A 24732-nucleotide genomic window follows, 5' to 3' on the forward strand; every position below is an offset into this window, starting at 1 on the left:
TATTAGTTAAATGAGATCAAATCTTGGTGTCTCTCTGTTACATACACAAATTATAACCTTGTGCTGTTTGTTAGGCTTTGACATGCCCAGTTCTGTCATTAGAAGCTGTGTCTCTGCAAATATTTTTAATTACTATTCAATGTTTAAGAGCTTTATTTATAGTACCTATTCCAGGAGTTTGTAAATTTTACCTGGAAACTTCTATTACATATCACTGCAACTCACAGCTGAGTTTGATAATATATATCTTTACTATATACGTATTGCTCTTTATGAATGTTCATTTTTGAGTGGAATCGTCATACAGGTATTATATTTTTGCAATTTATGCCATTCTTATGTTAATTGATCAAAAAATAGAATAGAAAAAAAACTAAAAGAACAAATGATATATATGTAGCTAGGTACCTTTCCTAATGTAAGTTCTGTATTAACGAAATGCACCGAGTCAATGATAGGAAGAGGGAATCCTTTGCTTCCAAGTTCTGAAAAAAAGAAGTATAACCCGGTTCCTAAAGTTTAAGTTTTGATCAACTCAACGGTAAACCTATGCAAATTTTGTTTTAAAATAAATGCTTAAATTTCCATCAATTCAAATTCAATTATTTCTTCAAAACGGCAGAATTTTCGACTCTTAACAGCTAGAAATAGTTTTAAATTGCCCCGTCTTTATCAAAATACCTCTTACAAAAATATTTCTTTATATTTTGTAATTTTTTTGTTATATCTAACAGAGTGAACAAATTCATTTTGCCTCTCTATGTCTTGCCATTCTTGCTGTCAGTTGAAAATTATCTAAAATAATGTAATAAAGCAGAATGGCTCTGTTTCTTTCAGCAAAGCTTACCGTTTAGTTTAGGTTGTACAAATATTGATACAACACCTTTGATGATAAAATTTAACCCCTGTGCCTGAAATAAACATTCATATAGATATTTTCATTCACAAACTTACATTTGCATTATCTAAGAACTACTAGTATACCAGTAATTCATTTATGACAATACTATTTCAAAGATTACTATTTTCAACTTACTGACAAAGCCCCAATTTTGGAGTCTTTCACTTTCACCTGTATCCTTTAAGAACAAGAATTGGCGTTTTAACAAATGATTCGACACCTACAAATTTTGCAAGCAAATTCAAAATTTATACATACGGTAAATCAGGAACTTTGGCGTATATTTTCCCATTCTGAATCATCAATGAAATTGTTGTTGTCATGCTCTAAAATAATTTTTAAACAGAGATTGTTGATTTCGGGAAATATTTTAAACTCAGTTTTAGTCTTTTTGCATAATAATAATAATAGTAACCTACTGCAGAAAGCGTCAAGAAATACGTGTATTTCCCATCAGATTGTTGAGCAAAGAAAAGGATGTCACCAGAGGTTTCCACCATAGTAGACCCATTCCGGACAGTCATGTTTGGCATCGTTGTAGATTTCATGTATAACATCACTGTTGTGTTGGGAAATTTCTCCCCAATCTAAATACATGTACATAACTGAATTCTTTAATGGGCCAAAGAGAATAAGGTTAATCACAGAAAATTGAAAATCTTACGTATTTATCATGAATTTTGTTTAAAATAATAAACAGTAAGCTCCCAATATCAACTGATGCTTGTGCTCAATTAGTTGTACTGGGAGCTGAAGGTCCTCCGTGAAACACATTTGTATTCCTGCGACAGCAAATAACACAACTTTGTTACTTACAACTTTAATGAATTTTCCAATGCATGTTGTTTTTGGACATGTTGTATTTAACACACCTGATGGAAGCTGTGAAATATAATAGTTTTTGACAAAGAACGTTACAATTGCAAGACAAGTTGAACAAAGACTTTTTTTTTTACTGCAACTGATGTCTTCAATACCATATATCAACTACACCATTTTTATAACAAATTATAAGACGCCCGTGTTAATCAAGTAGATGATGGTTAAATTTACTATGTCGAATGCTGTAGTCAATTTAGTACTAGTAACTATTTGTGTGAAAATAAAGATTTTATTTTGCTACTTGTGTAGTACTTACATCTTTGTTCGTAACATTGTACTGAAGTTTATCATATTTGTATGCATTATAAGACATGGAGTTGAACAGAAAATCAGACATCCATAAGTACATCATTCTGGAGGTATCGTTGGATTTCAGCAAAGGAGGAACAGGGAATGGGGCTTCACGAGGATTGGCACTCCAGTACACCTCTCCCTTTGGAAGTATATGTTTAAGAAATAAAGTTCTTGTTTTCGTTGATGTTGCAGGATAATCTCCGAGGTCGATAATGTTGTTTTGAAATATAAAAGCCGAGGCGTTAGCCAAAGCTTTTGCATTTCACACAACATTTCGAGACCTAGGAGGTTATCCTGCACCATTCACGACAACAAAGGACTTTGCTTCTTTTCTACTAAAAGCTCTAAAATACGGCTTATCGTTTCCTCTATAGAGAAACGAATAAGATCACCATGTCGTGATTTGGCTGTTCCATGTAACACCAGAGGGTCAACTCCTTTGTTTACTTGTGTATCGATTTCAAAGGAATACAGACGATTAGAGCTTTCTTTGGATTACAAATATCCTTCATCATTTATAGTTTTGTTTACAACATATTTTCATTATTTTTTATGATTATAAAATAGCAAGATCTGTTGTCGATTTAATTGCTTTAACAGTAAATTCATGGAGTGTAAATGTTGTGGGGAAGTCCCTGGAACAACTCCTTTAGCTATAAAAACAAACGTATGTCAGCTTTTTTAGGCAATACACATGAAGATATTGCAGAAAACGAGACAGCGATGTAGTCTAAATACGTATTACATTCGAAAGTCATTATTTTTTAAATTCTTTTTTACAAATTTTTATAAGTGTTTCTAATCTGATACTTTTTTGATGATGTTCGTAATTTATTGGAAGATATTAGCCGCGGCATTTTTTTGATCTCGACAATAACTGTAGTAGAATAGAAAAATAAATCATGGTCACAGTTTTTATGTCAAAAGAATAAATTATTATGTCAAAATATTAATTAAATTATTATGAAATATCAGAACATTCGAAAAATTTCCTAACTGAATTCATTGTAATAACATAATGCTGCTGAGTGGAATACCTTATGGTACGTTTCCATAAATGTTGATGAAAAGGCTGGCTTTGCTAAAAGAGTATAATCCAACAGGAATTGCTTCGCAATTTGCACAGTTACTGTGAAAAGGAAATCAGGGGAAAAACGTATATTATGCTTCAAAATAATACAGTCAATTTGATTGATCTAGAGCATCAGAAACATCAGAAATTATGAAGTCTGAGTATGGTTGTTAACTTGACACCCTCGGGCACAAGCGCCCTTGGGTGACAACTCTACTCAGACCTCATAATTTGTAAGTCTCCCCATTAAACAGTCCAGAATTGTACATTGATATAAGGAACATTTAAGCCTGCTGTAGAGACAAAAATTTTTGCATAAATAGTTGTAGAAAAAATACAGGGTACACGTGGTATATATTTATAATTCTACTACCTGGTAACTTCTTTAAACTCTCCATTCCGTTCACATTCACAAGGTTATTTATTTGTTTGCATAACTGAAATAAACATGTAAAATTACATTCGCCTTACTAAGTAATGAAAACTTGACTTTTTTCATGTAAAATAAATTAATGAACACTATTTTAAAAATATAAAATGTATCATATATTTCTTACAACTCCATTGCCTCCAGCAATCATATCTTTCAGTTTGCCTTCCAGCATTCCAGAAAATAGGTTATAAATCCATGCAGTGCCGCCATGAAACTTTATATCTGCTGAGCCCACGTTGCAGCTACAGCCCACTGATTTCATTGTCGGACGTCCAGAATTGTCCACACCTTAAAGATAATATGTTATTAATTTTCCAAACCATATTTGTATAAATTTTGCAAACTAAAGGAGATGGGCGAACATAGCGTGCAGAAAGCCTATAGCTTCAGAAATATAAAAATCATGTTCAGTTTGTGAATTTAATATTTAGAGAAAAGTTCTCATCATTAACCTGTTCTCATTATTGACCTGTCCTGACGACCATTGGCATTTAAATCATGTTTGTGATAGTACCCTTGACTTAATGGACTTCAAGTATTTCTCGAAAAGATGCGAATGTTTTGTCATAAAAGTATATTTTTAAGGTATAGTGGGTCATTGCTCCATATTTTTGGTAACCAAAAAATGTATATTTTTATGCAAACTTTGAGGATTAACTTTCAAAAAGGTGGAGCGAAGACCCACTCATATCGAAAAATAGTGTTATAGCATGAGAAAGTGACTCTTTTTGCCCGCTTTAGTGTGTGTCTAATATTTCACAGGCAAATAATTTCAATCTTTGAGGGATTTTTGCAAATTGTAGAGATTTTACATAAAGTATATTTTAATGTTAGATGAAATATCAAGGAAAATTTTGATATAATTGAAATTTAATTTTTCATCTTCATGTTTGTCACACTATAGGCTTATCGCTCGTCATGTTCACCCATCTCCTTTGAAGATTTATTAGCTTAAAAAATATTTCATTTTTATATTTCTGAACACAATACATGTAGTGGGGATCGAGATCATATTTACCAATCTCTATCTTTAGCTGAAAGGCAATATCTCTGGAGTTCAGGTCAAAACTTCCGGAGTCGGATATTTTGATGCTAGAATATCCACAGAAAATTAGACTGTTTTTTCAGTACGAATAAAGTGGCAAGTAGGTGTATTAACTTTACAAATAATTTTACTCTTTGTCACCGTTCAATTCAGATTAAAAAAGAAATTTAGCAATTAACTTGTAGTTATTGAGAGATTCCTTATTAAAAAGAAAAAAATTAAATGGGTAAAATTGTTCATCAAAATCAAATCTTGATTACAAATAAGAGCTCTTACATTCCTTTTTTATATTTGTAATGAAAATCTCCATGAAGTGCCAGTTGAGTTCCACTTGTGCTCCAAGACAGGCCAACATTCTGAATCATTGATACTCTGCTGCTTGGTTTGATAAACTCATTTACTTTTATTCTGAAAAGGAAGTAGACAGCATTGTACCAACAGTCTCCGAAATTAGATATCCATAATTTAATTCAATGTTTAAAATATCGAGCCCCAAAGTTGTGGAAAACATTTTATTCGTAATACTTTACCCTGTTATGTCAAACTTGACGTCTCCAGTACTACCATGTTGATCAGGTATAGGCTGGCCTGTCACCTGCTTTGTCAGTTTGTCCAAGGCAACATTTGTAGCTATCAAAACAGAGAAGAAAAAAAAGAATGCAAAAGAAAGAAAAAGAATGATAGAAGATAAAAAAAAAAAAATCGACAGATAATTAAATTTCTGTGGTTTCAGTTGTGTAATACGTTTGGACCATTGAAATTCCGCCATACAATTCGGTGGAGTGTATAATGAATCCGTCTTGCTGATAATTTTCTAACACTGTGTTTAACACATTAAATGTATTTGCTTACTCTTGATCCATGTCATGGATTGGAGATGTACAAGGTCAAAGGCAAAGCGAGTCATTAATACTTGATTTCCTTCCATGTCTGGGAACCCATAAAAATTCTTTATGCCGGTTTGAGAGGTTGCTTAGCCTTGCCCTTGATACATGGTCTTTTAGTTGAACCTGATCTCTGTCTCTCTCTCTCTCCCCATATATATATATATATATATATATATATATATATATATATATATATATATATATATATATATATATATGTATATATATGTATGTATCTCACTTCCATTCTGATCGCGTAGTGTAGAACAGCGCCGCGAGAATTCCATCGGCGGAAGTGGGTATCCTTATAAAAGTGAATTTCTCTGTGCTTTCTATATATATATATATATATATATATATATATATATATATATATATATATATATATATATATATATATATATATATATTTGAATTCAAGGACAAATGATTATTAATATTAAACACAATTGTTGCTTTCGTAATCGCATCAGGTAGACTGAAATAGACTGGAAGGTTCTGATATTTTTTTTACGATGGTCAACTTCAGTTAAAATATTGATATATCTTATTATTAAAATACTCCTTTCCAAGGAATATATACTGAAACGCAACATCCTTATTTTAGGGGGAAAATCATATACAGGTTAAACTTTGTACTTAAAAAGTTGGGACATCTTCAACTTTGCCAAATCAGTAATTTAACGGTCGAATGATTTTCATTCCATTACCGGAAGTTGATTATGAGCCCTCTTAAAAGAAATAAAAAATTGCATGTTTAATAAAACATTTAACAATAATGTATTGTTATCTTTAAACCTTAAAAGGTAAAACATAACTCTTAAATCATCCCCCTTCCGACCATTCAATTACAGCGTGCTAGTTCGCCATGTACAACAATTGCAGCTCGATTTCTACGATGCATTAGGTTTATTAGTCTCTTGATCTGAGCGAAAGAAATACTCTTAAGCATTTTTAAGTGCCTGTTTTTCAGATACTGAGGTCGAATTTTCTCTAACCTGGAGTACGTGGTGTATGGACTCTTGGACTTCCGGTCAAAGAACAGTCATTCATGCTTATGAAACGCATGAGCCTAATGAGTCGTTATGTACTGCATATTTGCATCTGCAACTCCCCTTTACCTTTATTTTGAGAACTTCCAGGAAGGGCAATCAAAATGCGTGCTTTCATTTATTTTGAAGAAATATTGGCATCACATCGGGAAAAGAAAGAAGGGTTTTTTTTCGGAATATTAGTGCAATACTTATGATTAACAGGTAAAAACCCTTGAAAACTCAAATTATTGTTAAATGTTTTATTCAACATGTATATTTTGATTTCTGTTAAGAGGGCTCATAATCAACTTCCGGTAATGGAATGAAAATCATTCGACCGTTAAATTACTGATTTGGCAAAGTTGAAGATGTCCTAACTTTTTAAGTACAAAGTTATAACTGTATATAATTTTCCCCCTAACATTACCGTTCACGGTAGCTCAGTCGGTAGAGCGCTCGCTCCGTGATCGGGAGGTCGTGAGTTCGCATCTCGGCCGCGACAGACCTAAGTCGATAAAAAATAGGTAGCAACTGTTCCTTCGCCATGCGCTCGGCACTTTGAAGTGAAAGTTGCGGGTCCTTCGGATGAGACCTTAAAAACCGAGGCCCCGTGTCACGGCAGGCGTTGGCACGATAAAGATCCCTCACTGCTCAATGACCCTGAGTGCCGAGTAAAGGTCAAAATTTGAAGCCCTTCACCGGTATATGGTGACGTCTCTAAATGAGTGAAAAAATCTCGAATGGGACGTAAAACAATATACAATCAATCAATCCCCCTAACATTACGATGTTGCTTTTCTTCTGCGTTTCAGTATAAAACTACAATCAAACAGACGAGATTTTTGACACTTCATGTGACGAAATTTAAAATTATTTGTCAGTTTGCCGTTATATGATTACAAGTCTCATAGCATTGCGTTTCACGTGTCAAGTAGCTATACAGGCAGTATCAATCCTTCAAATTTTCCCAGATGTTGTAAATTTTAAATTTTCATGCCAAGAAAAAGTACGCATTCTAGTTATAGAGCGAACTCGGAATTAGCGTTAATCTGTGATTTTTTTCCCCAGGGAGATGTGCGCGAGGCAATTAATGTCAGCAGTTTTTAGGGAAGGATCTTATCTTTTACTGGTTTTAAATTAAAGCTAGAATATTTATTATTAAGAAGCCTTTGCACTTTCCCGTTTTTTTTGTTTTGTTTTTTGTTTTTTGTTTTTTTGAAGGGGGGGGGGGGGGTTTCCATGCAAATCATATGCGGTTAAAAAAGTAAAATAGAAGAAAAAGAAAGTGAAATAGATTATTATAGTAAGCTAATTAATTGTTCAGTAAAAATTAGACGCCTTTCAAATTTTTCAGTGTTTCCATATCAAAATATTTTTTTTTCCTAGTATTAATAACATCGGGCACGATGAACTTGGTTGTTGTGGAAGTCTCGCGCCTTATTAAGGTATCATACTGGTAATTGACCAATGAAAATTGTAGTTCCATACATATAAAATCATTATTTTTTCCTTTTGAATTTTTTTTATTTCCTTCCAGTCTATATTTACAATTTTGGTACCTGTGTCTTGTGCATTTTACATATTTTGTACTAAACAAATAAGGGTTTTTGACAGGAACTATTTTTTCCAAGGCATAGGAGGCTACTTCCTGGGGTAGAAGTTTATTTTTCTTTTACTAAGAAAACGGAAAACTTAGGATCCACCCCCTCAAATCTGCTGCCGTTAATGGTCTCGCCAGCGTTAGGGGAATATGGGTGATTTGCATCAATTACACTTTTATTGACTCCATCGCTGTGGAAAAATGGACGGGATTTCTTGGCATGCTTCGGAAAACCCTCTTATACATGTACATGTACCCTGTTTGATAATATATATTATTTACTATTTTACCTGCTAAACATGTTCAACATAAAGTCAGGTATTTTTTAACTTATTAGGACATGTAGTCCTAAGAAAAAAAATAAAACAAGAAGTCTGTGAGCCAATGCTCACTAATAATACCCCCGATTTGATGTGAATACACAAGTTCAGTTATGGACAGACACAGTGATAATCAGGAAATTGACACCGGATTTGTACAAAAATGAATCCCAACATATAGCATGCCTAAACAAAGAGTGTGTTAAAATTTTAAGCATATGCGTTGAGTAGTTGTTGAGAAAACTGCCACCCAAATTTGTAATGTATGGTACGGACAGATGCACGGATAAACAGGAAGTAGACATCAGATTCATACAAAAATGATTCCCACCATATGGCATGCCTAAACAAAAGTTGTGCTAAAATTTCAAGCATCTGCGATGAGTAGTTGCTGAGAAAACTGCGACCAAAATTTGTTATGTATGCTACGGACACACACGGATAAAGAGGAAGTTGACATCGGAATTGTGAAACAATGTATCCCATCATATGGCATGCCTAAACAAAGAGTGTGCTAAAATTTTAAGCATCTGCAATGAGTAGTTGCTGAGAAAACTGCGACCAAAATTTGTTACGGACAGACAGACAGACACACAGACGGACAGACAGACACACAAGGGTAAAACATTATACCCCCTCTCCTTCGGAGCGGGGGTATAAATATCATTAAATCAGCATATTATAATAATAAATGCATTGTATAATGAAAAGTATCGGTAAAGTTCTAACTGATACACAGGAGACAGTTATGCCGCTCCATAAATCCATCCACGCAATCAAACAATACCGTAATCAAGTGCCTTGTCGGTGATTCTTGTCTTTAATCCGGGTAATTTACACTCTGTCGATGTCACAAACAAAGACAAAACTGTTAAGAAACACACTGGTTGCATCGCGGAAGAGTTCTTTTTGAAAGTAATATGTATAGAATGGATTTATCCACTAAAAATACAAGCTTTAATGGGGACGGCTCAGTCCAAAAATAGATTTAAATGGCCTTATTGTGAAATACCGACTAGGAAGTAAAATTTCTTACTCGGGATAAATACTAAATAGAAACTGCACATCTAGATGTCTCAGTATATACGTGTATAATATATAAAGTCATATTTATTTTAGATAACGAATTATTACAGATATTTGTTGTATTTAAATCAGTGTCACATGTACCGTATATTAAGAATATTTTTCTTTATTTAAGGTTTCTTGGATCATCAATATTTTTTTTTCAAAGACATTCATGAAGATCAATGATTTTATTTAACAAGTAGGAAAAACATCAAGATACATTATTTTGAGTAAGAAAAGAATTCAAGTCCAGCTAGTGTCAATTTTTTGAGATTACCTCTTAAGTGTACGTCATTGCAAAAAGAAATAAATTATATCACTTCCTCGTCGCCGAAAATGAATATATGTGACATTTACTTAATATACATACATACATACATACATACATACATACATACATACATACATATATATATATATATTAAGGAAAACCATATTAGTGAACAATAAAAAAAAACACACAAAATAGCAAAATATCTAGGGACATAAAACAGTCTATATTTGTGTCCGCCTAATTGAATGCATTTCATTGCAAAGTTCAAAACATTCCGGAAATATTCCTAAACTAAATAAGGAAGATTCCTGTGTTTCATTCCACAAATAAGGGTAGGGTATTTTTTCACTAAATATACATTTTTGCAATACACCCAATTTTATTATTCATCATGATTCTGTAAAACATATTTAGTTCATTTATAGATTTTGAATTAAGCTGCAGTTTAGAAAAAACATCTATTAAACAAAAAGAACACTGAAAAGAGAAACTTGCTTCTTTTAAAAAAAATATCGACGTGTTGCTATATTTGATGTCATTTTGAGACAGATAATGATTGAACTTCCGCATATTATGTTAAATTTAGGTGGCAGGGGAGAGATTCGTATTAAAGACCCATTCAAAAAAACGCATAAAACGACATACCCCTGCTCGATCGATGTGATACTTTATGTAGAAAAATGAACAGAATAATTATGGGATAGTTGTGCAGTGTAGCACAGAGTGTGCTCGCTGAGAAATGTGCAACATGTAAGTGTCGCTATGATGCTTAGCATATACACTGTACAGAGTTGTAAATGCAAAACTGAGATATACCGTGATTTGACGAGGAAATTTAGCTTGAAAGCAGTATGGCTTAGAAGAAGGTATGTATCTCAGAGGGATGGTTAATGGGCCCAGATCAACTGGCGAATTTCATTATAGTGTGCATTCATATACAGAATGCTGGGTGTTTCACCCCCTTAGCTCGGGTATGTAGCTTCTGCAGCCCCAATCTTTGAAAGACAAGTCAAAATCTGCCCCCCCCCCCCGTGCATTTTCGGTACACGTGCACTCTAATATGTAGATAACGTTGACATATTTTTTAAGCTACATATGTTTATTACGTGCAACAAATAAGCTTCCAGGAAACTGCCCCCAGATTTCTGTTTTCATTGACGTCATGTAGATGCCTACCCCCCTCGGCATTAAAAAAACTGTCCTCTGCCAGCTAAAAGTTATAAAGGATGAATTCCCATAACTATTTAAGATGATGTTGATTTAATCCTGACTTGTCTAATGTTGTACAGGCCCGTGGTATGATAATCATGAGGAACCTTGTAACACATCATCCTTTCTTCAGAATAATTAATTTGATCTTGCTGTTGTGTGTTTTTCTATCAAAGTCTCACGAGTTGGAGGATTCTGGAGATCGTGATTATGGAGCCGTCTTTCGGTTGACTGAGAAAGGACTTACCTATGGTAATCAATATTTAAGAAAACAACTACTTCATCCTATATGTATATATAATAATTATTAATATAAGCGAATGGAATATCTATACTAGAAGTCTCTGATGAGACTGTAGCTCTACTATATTGTGTACGTTTAAGAAAGACAGATGTATCTTAAAGTTTGTATAGTCTACCTGTGTACCAATTCTTATTGAATCTGACGAAAACTGTAGAAGTAATGTTTTATAAAAAAAAATCACAGAATTTATCTGTACCAAGTCTTGTGGGAATTGCATTTAAGGTCAGACGACACGTTCCTCAATAATACATATTTTTTTCCCAAGAATTTGTCATTGAAGTATTGCTACTTTAAGAAGTTTCCTCACAAATTTTTTTTTTGGCATTCGTCATGATACCAGCTGAGGATGCTATTTACTATATAATCCTATTAGAAAGCACTGGAATTGCCAATATCACAATTTTTTGGTGTCTTTATCTACTTAGAAATTTTGAAAACATTTAAAAATCACAAGACAATGATAATTATGATTAATTTGTTGTATACATCACAGGTACTTGTGGACAGGACCCCCCCCCCCCCCTTCCAATATGCCCCACAGGTCAAAAAATATTTTTATGTATTTTTTTCATAAATTATTCTTCTAGTACACATTTACAATGTATTCCATAAGAAAAATCCAAAAAATAACGCAGAATTAACGTTTAACTAAAAAATCATACCCGCGGTATTATAAAATAGAGAAGGAAAGTCACTTTCATTTGTTTACACTGGACCCCTCTTGGATATCAGGCCCGAAATATCATTTACCTAATACATGTCACCGAAATGTGTCATGATATCTTGTTTCGGTAGATATTTTTGTCTTTAATCGTGCTATTTAATTGCCCAGGCATCCCATAATAATCCGAGTATTCATCGTCAAACGTGAAAAATGCTACAAGATTTGGAAATGTCAGAGTAGAAATTACGGAAGTGACGCAAAAACGACACCTAGCGTGTAACTCTCGAGTTCCGAGTGTTATAGAACTAAAAGGAAAAGTCAGAGGTCTACGAAAAAGTTCGGGAAAATTTTGATTGATTCATTAGAATTAAATTCTGCTTAAGATTTTCGAGATGAGCGAGGGTAGTCGTCAATATTCCCTTTAAAGGATGTTATCATTGATACCAAGTAGCGGTTTAAAAATCGCTTAAACATTATAAACTTGACATGTAAACCCCCCCCCCCCCCCACTCCACCTCGACCGCCTTCCCCATCTGCGTGGACATGGAATTTTCATTAAATTGTGTCTGCGGTAAGGTGGATATCCGTTAAACTAATGTGGTAGTAAATATAATATTTAGAATGATAAACTAGTTTTAAAAATAAGTAAAGACAGAAAATGTGATTATTTAAAACTGTACAAAAAATCTCTTTTTTTCCCCATTTGTTATGAATTCGCTACATGTATTTAATCAATATTGATTAATTTGGGGACGGGGGCTGTGCAACGTCATTACAAGTTACAGTGTTGGAGAAAAACAAATTGACCAGTTGATGAATGGTTGTACAACCCATGCAATATTTAAACGTCAATTGCTACGTAATACAAGTTGCAAATCTAACTATGACTGTTAGAAAAGACGTACCTAAAGAACTTTTTTAAAAGTCTTTATTTTATAGAAGTTAAGCTTCCGTTTGTTCAATTAAAATAATAGCAGCTTGATATATATATGTAATCAAGGCCAGAAATAAACTCAGCAGTGCGACGCGAAAGTAAAGAAGAGCATGAAAATTATTAAAAAAAAAAAAATGGGGTTCTGATTTTCATTCTTAAGAATTAATTTTGAAAAGACTCACATTTAAATTCCTTGGCAAATGATAATCATCGCATAAGAATATTAAAAAATACACATAATTATTCATCTTCGCTAGCCAAGGGTTTTCGGTCCACTCCGCTCCCCATAAACCTGAAATCTGCCAAGGGTTTATGGGGAGCGGAGTGGACCGAAAACCCTTGGCTAGCGAAGATGATAATTATTAAGCTTAATATTATCGGAATTAATTGCAAGCATGTCCATGTAAAAGGGGAAGGGGGGTTACATGTCTTGTAAGTTGTAAATAAATGTTTAAGCGATTTTTAAACCGCTACTTGGTATCAATGATAACATCCTTTAAAGGGAATATTGACGACTACCCTCGCTCATCTCGAAAATCTTAAGCAGAATTTAATTCTAATGAATCAATCAAAATTTTCCCGAACTTTTTCGTAGACCTCTGACTTTTCCTTTTAGTTCTATAACACTCGGAACTCGAGAGTTACACGCTAGGTGTCGTTTTTGCGTCACTTCCGTAATTTCTACTCTGACATTTCCAAATCTTGTAGCATTTTTCACGTTTGACGATGAATACTCGGATTATTATGGGATGCCTGGGCAATTAAATAGCACGATTAAAGACAAAAATATCTACCGAAACAAGATATCATGACACATTTCGGTGACATGTATTAGGTAAATGATATTTCGGGCCTGATATCCAAGAGGGGTCCAGTATAAACAAATGGAAGTGACTTACCTTCTCTATTTTATAATACCGCGGGTATGATTTTTTAGTGAAACGTTAATTCTGCGTTAAATTTTGGATTTTTCTTATGGAATACATTGTAAATGTGTACTAGAAGAATAATTTATGAAAAAAATACATAAAAATATTTTTTGACCTGTGGGGCATATTGGAAGGGGGGGGGGGGGTCCTGTCCACAAGTACCTGTGGTATACATGTATTAGGAAGAGATACAAAACAGTTTCTCGAACAACGTGTCGTCGGACCTTAAACTGTAGAAGGATGAATTACTCAGATATTTCTATCTTAAGTAACCATGGCAACCCTCAATTGATATTCGAAATTTGATAAGCAGAATTATGTATCTTATTGTAGTCTGTATCTTATTGAAATCAAATAAAATCTGTAAGAGAAGTAACGTTTTGAAATAATTTCACAGGAGTTTCTATTTTAGTAACCATAGCATTTGTTGAGAGTCGGAAACTGCTAAATAGAATAATGTATCTTAGTAAAATCTACCTATGTATCAAGTCATATTGAAATTGAATCAAAACTATAGGAAGAGTAGGGTTTTGAAAGAATCTCACATAAATTAATTATATTTATTTAGTAGCCATGCCGAAATCAAAATCCGATACTCAGAGAATTATGTATCTAAGCAAAATGTACTGTGTACCAAGTCGTAATGAAATCAGTCCAAACCTGTAGGAAGAGTAACATTTTGAAAGAATTTCAAAGAAATTTTTTATTTAGTAGCCATTAGCCCTTTTCACAAAAAAATCTTACGACTAAGTTTTAAATTTTCTAATTCTTCTATACGTTCGTAAATTGAAGTAGATTACAAAAAATCTTATATTTCTATTACATTACAATATATTGTGAATTATCCTTCAGATATAATAATTGTTTTTATTAAACAAAGGAATTACAGAGTTGTCAAATTTTAATCTTAGTCTTAAGAATTTTTGTGAAAAAGGCCACATGTCAATAAGTTTGTTGGAATCAAAAACCGATATTTAGAATTATTCACCTAAGTATAGTCAAGTGCACCAAGTCTTATATTGAAATAAAACCAAAACTGTAATTATTAAGTGAAAGGAAACATAGATTTTTTTTTCAGAATTTGTTTACATTCATTTACTATTTATTACAAACAAAGAGTCGCCCATGTGGCGCAGTGGTTAGAGCGTTTACTCTAGAGTCGCGGCTTAAGGAGTTGATCATTACGTCGCGGGTTCGTATCCCACTGCGGGACGTGGAGACCGGTCCTTCGGATGAGACCGTATAAACCGAGGTCCCGTGTCGCAGTAGGTGCTGGCACGAAAAAGATCCCTCACTGCTCAATGGCCCTAAGTGCCGAATATAGGTCAAAATTTGTAGCCCTCCACCGGCAAGTGGTGGCGTCTCCATGCGAGTGAAAACTTCTCGAGAGGGACAACATACAAACAATACAAACAAAGAAAACAGCAGGATGATGCAAAAAGTTGTATATACAGATCACATCAAATATAAACCAGAAAACTCTTACGAAACTGTACCTTTACTGGGTTTTACTAAACAAAGGTTGAAAAAAGTAGGACTTGAAAGTATGGCAACAGCAATAAATGAATTAATGATCCTTGCTTTAGTTTCTTATCGTGGAAAGTTGAACTGTATAGTAATTGGACAAAAATTGTAGTAGAAGTAACCTTTTGAAAAAATTCACAGAAATTTCTCTTTTTAGTTGCCACATCTTCGCTAGCCAAGGGTTTCTGATCCGATACTCTCCTCACAAACCCTTGGCCTATGGTGCTGTCAAAAGTCGGGATCACGTGATCTCGAATCTTGCAACACAAGCACAGATAGCGTCATGGACAGAAATAAAAATTAAAGTGTTCAGAGAATAAGTAACAAGGGGGTATCGAGCGATGTTTATTTGTTATATAGGGTGCAAATCTACATCTGCAATATAGATTTCTGATCAAATTATTTGCACATCAACTTAAAATTGGATTACACCATAGCTATTTATAGTATGGCCTGTTTTCTGACGGATAGTTGTTTAATTGTGTTTTTTATTGCCGAGACTAAAGAGTCAAATTATATCCCGAAAGCAGATTTCGTCATTCACAAACGGAAAATGCTGATTGGTAAAGATATCAATCAACTCCAATCAAAACTCGAGAAAAAAAATCCCAATTTTTTAACACCGTAGGCCAAGGGTCGGTAAGGAGAGTAGCGGGTCAGAAACCCTTGGCTAGCGAAGATCTAGTAACCATGGCAACCTTTTTTTTTATATCAAAAACAAATAAATTGAATTATGTATCTTAATTAATCTTTTTGTATATCATGAGCATCACTGAAGAGACATAATTTGTCGAAATGCGCATCTGTTGCATCAAAATTGGTATCGTATATGATTTACATTATGACCCCTTGGTCGAGGCCTCTGCTGGTGGACTGTTAGTCCCCGAGGGTCTCTACAGCCCAGTAGCCTAGTACTTCGGTACTAGTTGAAAAATATGGATATATATTCAATTGCTGGGGTAAAATTTAGAAATTTATTTCAAAATTAAGGATTATCTCCCTCATGCATAGCTCTGATCCTTCGACTATTTGGCTCCAGTCTTTGGCACTTTTTCAGCCCTTCAAAGTCTTTTTTTATTTAAATAAAATGCAGACTAATTCTATACACAGTTATATGGGAACAAGATCAAAAAGATCATAGGAGGAGTAACATTTTGGAAAATTGATTACAAACAGACGAACGACTATTGCAGAAGCTCTTCTCGTCTCTGACCTAAAAATAAATTAATCGCACATTCTCTTCTGAGAAGAAAATTAGACCTGATTACTGTTCGTTATTTTCAGGTTTCTTTTTATATTTCTTTTATTACAATTTTTCAATAAAGGACATCTCCCAAATATGGATGCTGAAAATCAATACAGTGATCTATAACAATCTCAAAATTCAAAAAATCATATATACGTTAGCAGTAAATATTAAATGTGTAAACTGCCAAACATACACTGTATGAGTTTTATATATAAAGACTTGTTTATAATAAACATTTAGTATATAATTTAAAAAAAAAAAAACAAAAAAAAAAAACGTCATTCTGAGATATTTTCATCGTTTAATATAATTATATGAGAACTATATACCTGTAGAATAAACATGAACTACATGTAGCTAGTGTATAAACGCCTGAGAGAGAGAAAAGGTCCTTCCACAATCACCTGTTGACTATGGAACAGTATTCTTAATTTAATAATTTTCAAAAACCAATCATTCAATTGGTATTTCTTAATTAACAATGAAGAATATTAAATTTTACATTTCATTTTTATCCTCAAAGCTGCCAATTCAGGATTTCCTTCTCTTTGGAAGGAAAAGAAGTGGAACCTTTCATTTTTTTTCTATAACAGATGTGAACGAAACGGTCGATGGTGTGAATTATTTCATTAAAGTGTAAGTTTTGTTATGAAAAGAGTTTGTGTTATGTCTATGCACTTACAAAATCAAGTTTCTGATACAAAAACATTTTAAATGCTCTTTAGAAGGAAACATTCATATGCGTTTGCATACAGGTACACTGCATCTAATTTAATAAGGTTCTACATGTATAATTATACTACAGTGTCTCATAAATGTATGTCTTCTAATGCATTGTTCTTATATGTTTTATATGGTTTTACCATGTGCTGAAATGTATATATTATATCATTTGATTCTAATCTTGAATAAACTATATTTAAAGTTTTAACTATGCCTGTGGGTTTTACGATATTCACAATTTTTCATTTATTTTACAATCAAGAACCTTTTTCTCCATGTTTCAGCTTGCATTTGAAGCAATGTATGGAGAATGATGGTTTCAAGGCGTCGATTGATATAGACTCTACCTCTCGGTGTTTGAAAATCACAATTAATGACTCTTTAGCAGCTCTGCAGGGAGTTGTTGCGTGCAGGGACGCAAATAACAGGTAATACAGGAAACGGGAAATTTCGGGGAAAGAATGATGCAAACTTAAGTTCTTCCGCAAATAATATTTATTGGGAGAATTTCCGGAACAGCGATTTTTATTGCTGTTATTTGGTGTATTATTTCATTTAATCACATAATGGTTGTTGTGACTGAAACGCAAGTTTATTAAACCAAAAATTTGTGATAATGCAACAAAAACCTCTGAATGTGAGCTCTCGAATTAGCCCTAAAATACACACAAACATTCAACTATAATATTCTCACGTCATTAGAAACGTCTCTGTTTCTCAAGATTTAATTAGTACGTAGAAAAAAAAAACAATGTAACTATTCGTCAATAATTTTTACACTTATTTGTATATAGATAAATCTTTAAAATCAAAAAATCAAAATTTATGTATCTTTTCATGAAGATCATTGTGCTGAGGACCAGGGATATCAATAGAAAAAAGCATTCTATAAAAAATATTACAACAAAACGTGCACGTGATAATACTCCTGACTTCAAACATTTACCGGCCGGTAATAATGAAAGATTGATTAATCATTGATCTAGGAATTTTTTTCTGGCGAATTATAATTAACTGCCCCATACTCCTAGAAAAATTCTTATTTGGCGTATCATATTTAATTTCTTTGTGGTGTGGATGTGGGGGTCATTCGGGAGTGGTTGAGTGCTTCTTAATTTTAAAGCATTACAACTGTCTTTCTTATGATGTACATTCTTATGAAAGTGACAGTCAAATTTTATGTATAATACGTAATTTTTAAATCTTTTTTTCATTCTAGAGATCAAGTCCAACTTTGCAATATTACTATGTATATACCATGGTATTTCAAAGTTCACATTGGCAAGTATTTTTTTCCTTCCAAATATATTATTGCATCCGAAATTCCGCCTTTTGAACAAGGCACCTGTATTTTTATGCCCCCGTAATCGAAGATTCGGGGGTACATAGTTTTTGCCCTGTACGTCCGTCTGTTCGTCTATCTGTTTGTTTATCTGTTTGTTTGTCCGCAAAAACTTTAACATTGCCCATAACGTTTGATTGGTTGGAGCTATGACTTTCATATTTCACATTTGTATTCCATGTGACAAGACCAAGTTTTGCAAAACTTAAATCAAATTTAACCTTGCCCATAACTTTGAACAATTGGTGCTAGGGCTTTCATACTTCACATGTGCAAGCCTTGCCACAAAACCTTTCTTTGGATACTAAAAACTTTTTGACCTTGACCTGGGAGTTTGATATACTTTTGAAAAACTTTAACCTTGGCCATAACTTTTGAACAATTGGTGCTAGGGCTTTCATACTTCACATGTGTAATTCTTGTGGCAAGACCTTCCATTGGATACCAACAACTTTGACCCTGTGACCTTGACTTAGGATTTTGACTTTCTTTTGAAAACCTTTAACCTTAGCTATAACTTTTGAACGCTTGGTGCTAGGGCTTCATATTCCACATGTGTATTTCTTGTGAGAAGGCCTTTCCTTGGGAACCATTAATTTTGACCTTGACCTTGATGTTTGACTTACTTTTGACAAATTTTAACCTTTTCCATATATTATTCAATGGTTGCTGCTAGCTAGGGCTTTCATATTTGACAGGTATATTCCTCGAGACAAGACCTTACATTTTGTACCAACATATTTGATTTGCATTTGATAAAGTTCAACTTTCACTTTAAGTTGTCATACGGGGGCATCAGTGTTTCATAAACACATCTTGTTTTATTGTTGGGTCGGGATCTAGTGTAGAATTGGCTGTTGATCATTAACTTATGCACAGATGCTTCCGTTACACTGGGTCCTGATCGGAAAGGCTTGTTTGGAAATGGTTCATTTCAATCATGATATCTAGGTCAAAAAGATCAAACATAATGCGTCCATGCACAAGCAGTTTTACATACAGGAAAGACCATGGATTGAGCTCGAATAAACTTCATGACTGGTACTTTACAGCTGATCACGACTTATAAAAATATTTACTTTTGTTCAACAAGTTTCCCTTTCATTTCGCCAAACTACTTTTTAGTCAGATGTATTTCTGAAGATTCTGTACAAACCTTTTTTTTGCCGCGGTTCAATGCAATCAGCTTTTGATTTCACTTGTGTATACGTATCCTACATTAGGCCCATGGACTACGTTTACTTGAATCATTATGGCCATTCTATTGTTCACTAGCAGATTCTTTTTCCTATATATTCTTATGTGAAATTCTGATCACAGGGGGTCATGATTTGAATAAAACTCAATCTACATTACCTGAGGATGCTTTCATATAAATATAACTAATCGTAACTTTGCTATTTCTTGGAAAGACGTTTAAAGATTTTTCCTATGTATTCTTATGTAAAATTTGATTGTCCGTTAATTGTGATCCCACCCTACTCCTAGGGGTCAAGATTTGACTAAATTTGAATCTACTTGTTTAAAACTATTTGAATCTACACTACTTGCGGATGCTTTCATATAAATATGACTAATGAAGGCTTTGCTGTCCACGGGAAAAAATTTAAAGATGTTTCCTGTATTCTTACAAAAAACTTTGATCAACCATTTCTGTACCACTCTACCCTAAAGGGTCGTGTTTTGAACAGAATTTTTACTATCTGATTATTAATATGAGTAATCATGACTTATTGTTCTTGAGAAGAAGATTTTTCAATATTTTTCATATGCATTCCTATGTATAACTTTGATCCCCTGTCGTGGCCCCGCCCTACCCCCAGTAGTCATGATTTAAACAAACTTGAATCAGCACTAGCTGTTGATGCTTCTCTGAAATAAGGAGATCACGAACAGTATTCAAGCTAATAAGTCCAATGTAAACAATTCAAATATGACTAATTACTAGGGATGTCAACGAATAGTCGACTATTTGACTATCAGTCGAATGGACTGACGATCGAATAACGAAACGACATTCAAATAAAAAAATTCAATAAAAGAGTGATAAAGAGATTGAATTCTCATCCTCAAGTTGAGAAACCGTCTTTCCTCAGACACAATCGATAAGATAATTTGACCCATTAAAAACTGCTGACTTTACTTATAGAAAGTAAAGTAATAAGAAAAGCATCACTTATGCCAGATTTATTTGTCAATTAATGTGTTGTTTTTGTAATAAAATTATCTCGCTATACTGCGCTTTCTTTTTAAATTATTAATTGAACTTATCTCATACTATATACCCATTATAGCCGTGACATGTTTGGAAACTACGATAATTATTATGAAATTAATATTCTTTTACATATTTTTTTAAAGACGTTTCGATAGTTGGTACAAAAAGAATATTCAAATATTTAACATTATCAGAGACACCGTATGTGCCCCCCCCCCCCCCCCCTCATTTTAATAAGCTTTAACAAAATATATCGTGCTGTCATTTTTTTATGCTTTCTAAAACGACTTTAAAGACGATTTATGAACGGGGAAATCATACATTTTGGAGAAATTAACGGTCTATATTTAGTAAATATAAACACGCTATCCACATTTTAGATCAATGTGAACTTCTGTTTGTAACATTTGATGTTACTTTTTAATAGATTTAAGAAAAGGGGGATTTGAGGTTAAATATGTCATGTACCAGTGAAGTTTGAAATAAAATATTAGATTCCGAAAAAGTTTCGAATATATTCGACTATCGTTCGAATAATGCAATCGAATATTCGACTAAAGAATATAAATATTTTGACATCCCTACTAATTACGGCTGTTGTTGAGAATTTTTTTTATAGATATATCCAAAATTGTATTCAAATGAAAAACTATGATCCCCTGTTGCGACCCCACCCTACCCCCAGATTTAAACAATCTTGAATGTACCCTACCTAAGGATGCTTCTTTAGTACTATGACTGATCATTGCTATGCTGTTCTTAAGAAAACAAGATGTGTTTGTGAAACACTGATGCCCCCGTATGGCAACTCATATCAAAAGTTAAACTTTCTCAAATGCATATCAAATATGTTGGTACCCAAAGTAAGGTCTTGTCTCGAAAAATATATACCTTTGAAATATGGAAACCCTAGCAGCAACCATTGAATAGATATGGATAAGTTTAAAGTTTTTCACAGGTAAGTCAAACATCAAGGTCAAGTTCAGATGGTAAAAATTAATGGCGCCCAAGGAAAGGCCTTCTAACAAGAAATACACATTTGAAATATGAAAGCCCTGGCACCAACAATTCAAAAATTATGGCCAAAGTTGAAGTCTTTCAAAAGAAGGTCAAACTCCAAGGTGAAAGGGTCAAAGTTGTTGGTATCCAAGGAATGTTTTGTCACAATGATTACATATGTGAAGTATGAAAACCCTAGCACCAACGTTTAAAAGTTATGGCCAAGGTTAAAGTTTTGCAAAAGTAGGTCAAACTCCAAGATCAAAGGTATTGATATTCAAAGGAAGGCCTTGTTAAAACGATTACATATGTGAAGTGTGAAAGCCCTAGCACTAACCGTTCAAAAGTTATGGCCAAGGTTAAGGTTTTGAAAAAAGTAGGTCAAACTCCAAGGTCAGGGTCAAAGTTGTTGGTATCCAAGGGAAGACCTTGTCACAACAATCAAATATGGGAAGTATGAAAGCCTCAGCACCACCCATGCAAAAGTTATGGCCACGGTAAAGTTTAGCAGAAGCAGGTCAAACTCCAAGGTCAAAAGGTCAAAGTTGTTGGTATCCAAAGGAAGGTCTTGTGAAAATGATTATACATGTGAAGTATGCAAGCCCTAGCACCAACCATTCAAAGTTATGGCCAAGGTTAAAGTTTTGCAAAAGTATGTCAAACTCCCAAGGTCAAAGGGTCGAAGTTGTTGGTATCCAAGGGAAGACCTTTTCACAAGAATTACATATGTGAAGGATGAAAGCCCTAACACTAACTCTTCAAAAGTTATGACCAAGGTTAAAGTTTTTCAAAACAGAGTCAAACTCCAAGGTCAAAAGGTCAAAGTTGTTGGTATCTGAAGGAAGGTCTTGTCAAAGGGTATACACATGTGAAGTTTGAAAGCCCTAGCATCAACTACTCAAAAGTTATGGTCAAGGTTAAAGTCTGAAAATTTGTTGCAAAATTGGGTCAAACTCCAAGGTCAAGGTCAAGAGGTCAAATTTTTATGGTACCCAAAGAAAGGCCTTGTCACAAGGAATACATACGTGAAATATGAAAGCCATAGCTCCAACCAATCAAAAGTTATGGGCAAGGTTAAAGTTTTTGCGGACAAACAGACAGACAGATAGTCAGACATACAGACGGTCGGACAGGGCAAAAACTATATGCCCCCGAAACTTCGATTACGGGGGCATAAAAAAGTTATTTCCTCTATATACCTATGTAAAACTTTGATCCATTGTTGAGGCCCCGCCCTACCCCCGGTGAGTTATGACTTGAGCAAACTTGAATATACACTTCTGAGGATGCTTCTGCATTAATATTGTATGCAGGGTTATTTTCGCCCTTCTACACTTGTAAACAATTTTACCCAGTTTTTAATTCGCCCAGTCACAGTTCTGTTTAAGAAAATATACCGTTTTCTTTGAATTCACCCGTCTTAAATTCGCCCACTTGTTTCTAGGGCGAAAGAAGGCGAAAATTAAACGGAGGCGAAAAATTTCCCTGTATACAGTATGTTTAATAATGGCTTTGCTGTTCTTGATAAGATTTTTAAAGATATATTTACTTTATACATGTATTCCAGTGTAAACTTTGATCCCATGTTGTGGCCCTGCCATAAACCTGAGGTATGAAATGAACAAATTTGAATCTACAGCTTGTAATGACGCTTTCCCTTAAGTTTCATCTTTCTGGCCCAGTGGTTCTTGAGAAGATTTTTAAAAGATGCCATCAAATTTTGAGGAATTCCTAATTGTCTCCCCTTGAAAGAAAGCGTGGCGCATCCCGTGACCCAACTTGAATCTCCTTTACTCAAGACTGCTTTGTGGCATGTTGGTTGAAATTGGCCCAGTGGTTCTTGAAAAGAAGTCGAAAACAGACGAAACCCTTCGATCGGAAATACTCACTTGAGCCTTCGGCTCAGATAAGCTAAAAACCGGGTATTGTGAGCCTTTGATTTCACTGGAGAAGAGGTTTCCAAAAATATGACTTTAAATGCACAAGTCCGTCCGATAAAAAAACAATTAAACACAAAGGCAATATACAGTGTAAGATAACCAACATGTCCATTCAAGCACAACAATGAAATCAGTCAGAGTCACTTTCCTATTCTGTCGCACATGCGCATTTCACTTTGAAGGAACTATGAGGAAATGGAGGTCGGTAAGACGTATTGTGTATAAAAACACTTGATTTTGCATATTTCAGTTTATATGGACCAAATTTATACCACAGGAAAATTTTGTGAAGATACATTTAATGCAAGTCTTGGTCCAGAATAGGAGCATGTGTAACTAGGCCTAGAAAATTTATTCAGAATGCGTATGCAAGATTCACAAATTTACAAGAGCATCGTATGAGTTGCGAATACACGGGGGTTGATCTTTACATGTGAGTTCAACAATACCGCTACATTACAAAAAATTCCAACTCGTTACAGCTAATTCAAAATTTCGGGTGCTCATTTCCGCTACATCTTATCAACAAGACGGTTGGCGATTACCACTCATTACTGCTACATACAGAAATCTGAGTGCAGTGACACAGGCAATGAGTTAAACTCAATACGTGTGTAATTCACTCACAATGTAGTCGAAGTACAATTAAGTATGAGTTTATTCAATATAATTCATTAAGCCTGTAATCGAAATACAGGAATTTCAAAAATTCTAAAGTGTGGAGATTTGTGCAAAAACTGCAAAAAGATGTCTTTTAGAAAAAAAAATGTTTAGGGATTTTATATAATAGAGAGAAAAATTATGATCAAAGTCTTATATTCACACCCACTCCCCCTCCCCCGGCGTTGTAAACAGGGTAAACGTCTTATGCATGTGCTGTGCATGTC

At 34.0% G+C, this 24732-nt stretch overlaps 1 protein-coding gene across 1 annotated transcript in view; it reads right to left on the reverse strand.

The window, feature by feature from the left end:
- Positions 1–9396, reverse strand: part of LOC133172026 (bactericidal permeability-increasing protein-like) — a 13170-nt gene extending 3774 nt beyond the window's left edge. Inside the window, exons 1-14 of the mRNA XM_061306830.1 lie at positions 9256–9396; positions 5158–5257; positions 4904–5035; positions 4601–4674; positions 3707–3870; positions 3523–3586; positions 3115–3206; positions 2040–2216; positions 1718–1783; positions 1321–1488; positions 1160–1227; positions 1037–1079; positions 848–911; positions 409–485 (exon numbers count right to left, since the gene is read on the reverse strand). Of these exons, the coding sequence (XP_061162814.1) occupies positions 409–485; positions 848–911; positions 1037–1079; positions 1160–1227; positions 1321–1488; positions 1718–1783; positions 2040–2216; positions 3115–3206; positions 3523–3586; positions 3707–3870; positions 4601–4674; positions 4904–5035; positions 5158–5257; positions 9256–9361 (1395 nt within the window). The 5' untranslated portion in view covers positions 9362–9396. The remainder of the gene's footprint in view (positions 1–408; positions 486–847; positions 912–1036; positions 1080–1159; positions 1228–1320; positions 1489–1717; positions 1784–2039; positions 2217–3114; positions 3207–3522; positions 3587–3706; positions 3871–4600; positions 4675–4903; positions 5036–5157; positions 5258–9255) is intronic.
- Positions 9397–24732: the final 15336 nt, after the last annotated feature.

The sequence above is a fragment of the Saccostrea echinata genome, unplaced genomic scaffold, assembly GCF_033153115.1.
Source record: "Saccostrea echinata isolate AGI-Se365-2 ecotype Australia unplaced genomic scaffold, CSIRO_AGI_Sech_v1 ptg000054l, whole genome shotgun sequence".
NCBI lineage: Eukaryota > Metazoa > Mollusca > Bivalvia > Ostreida > Ostreidae > Saccostrea > Saccostrea echinata.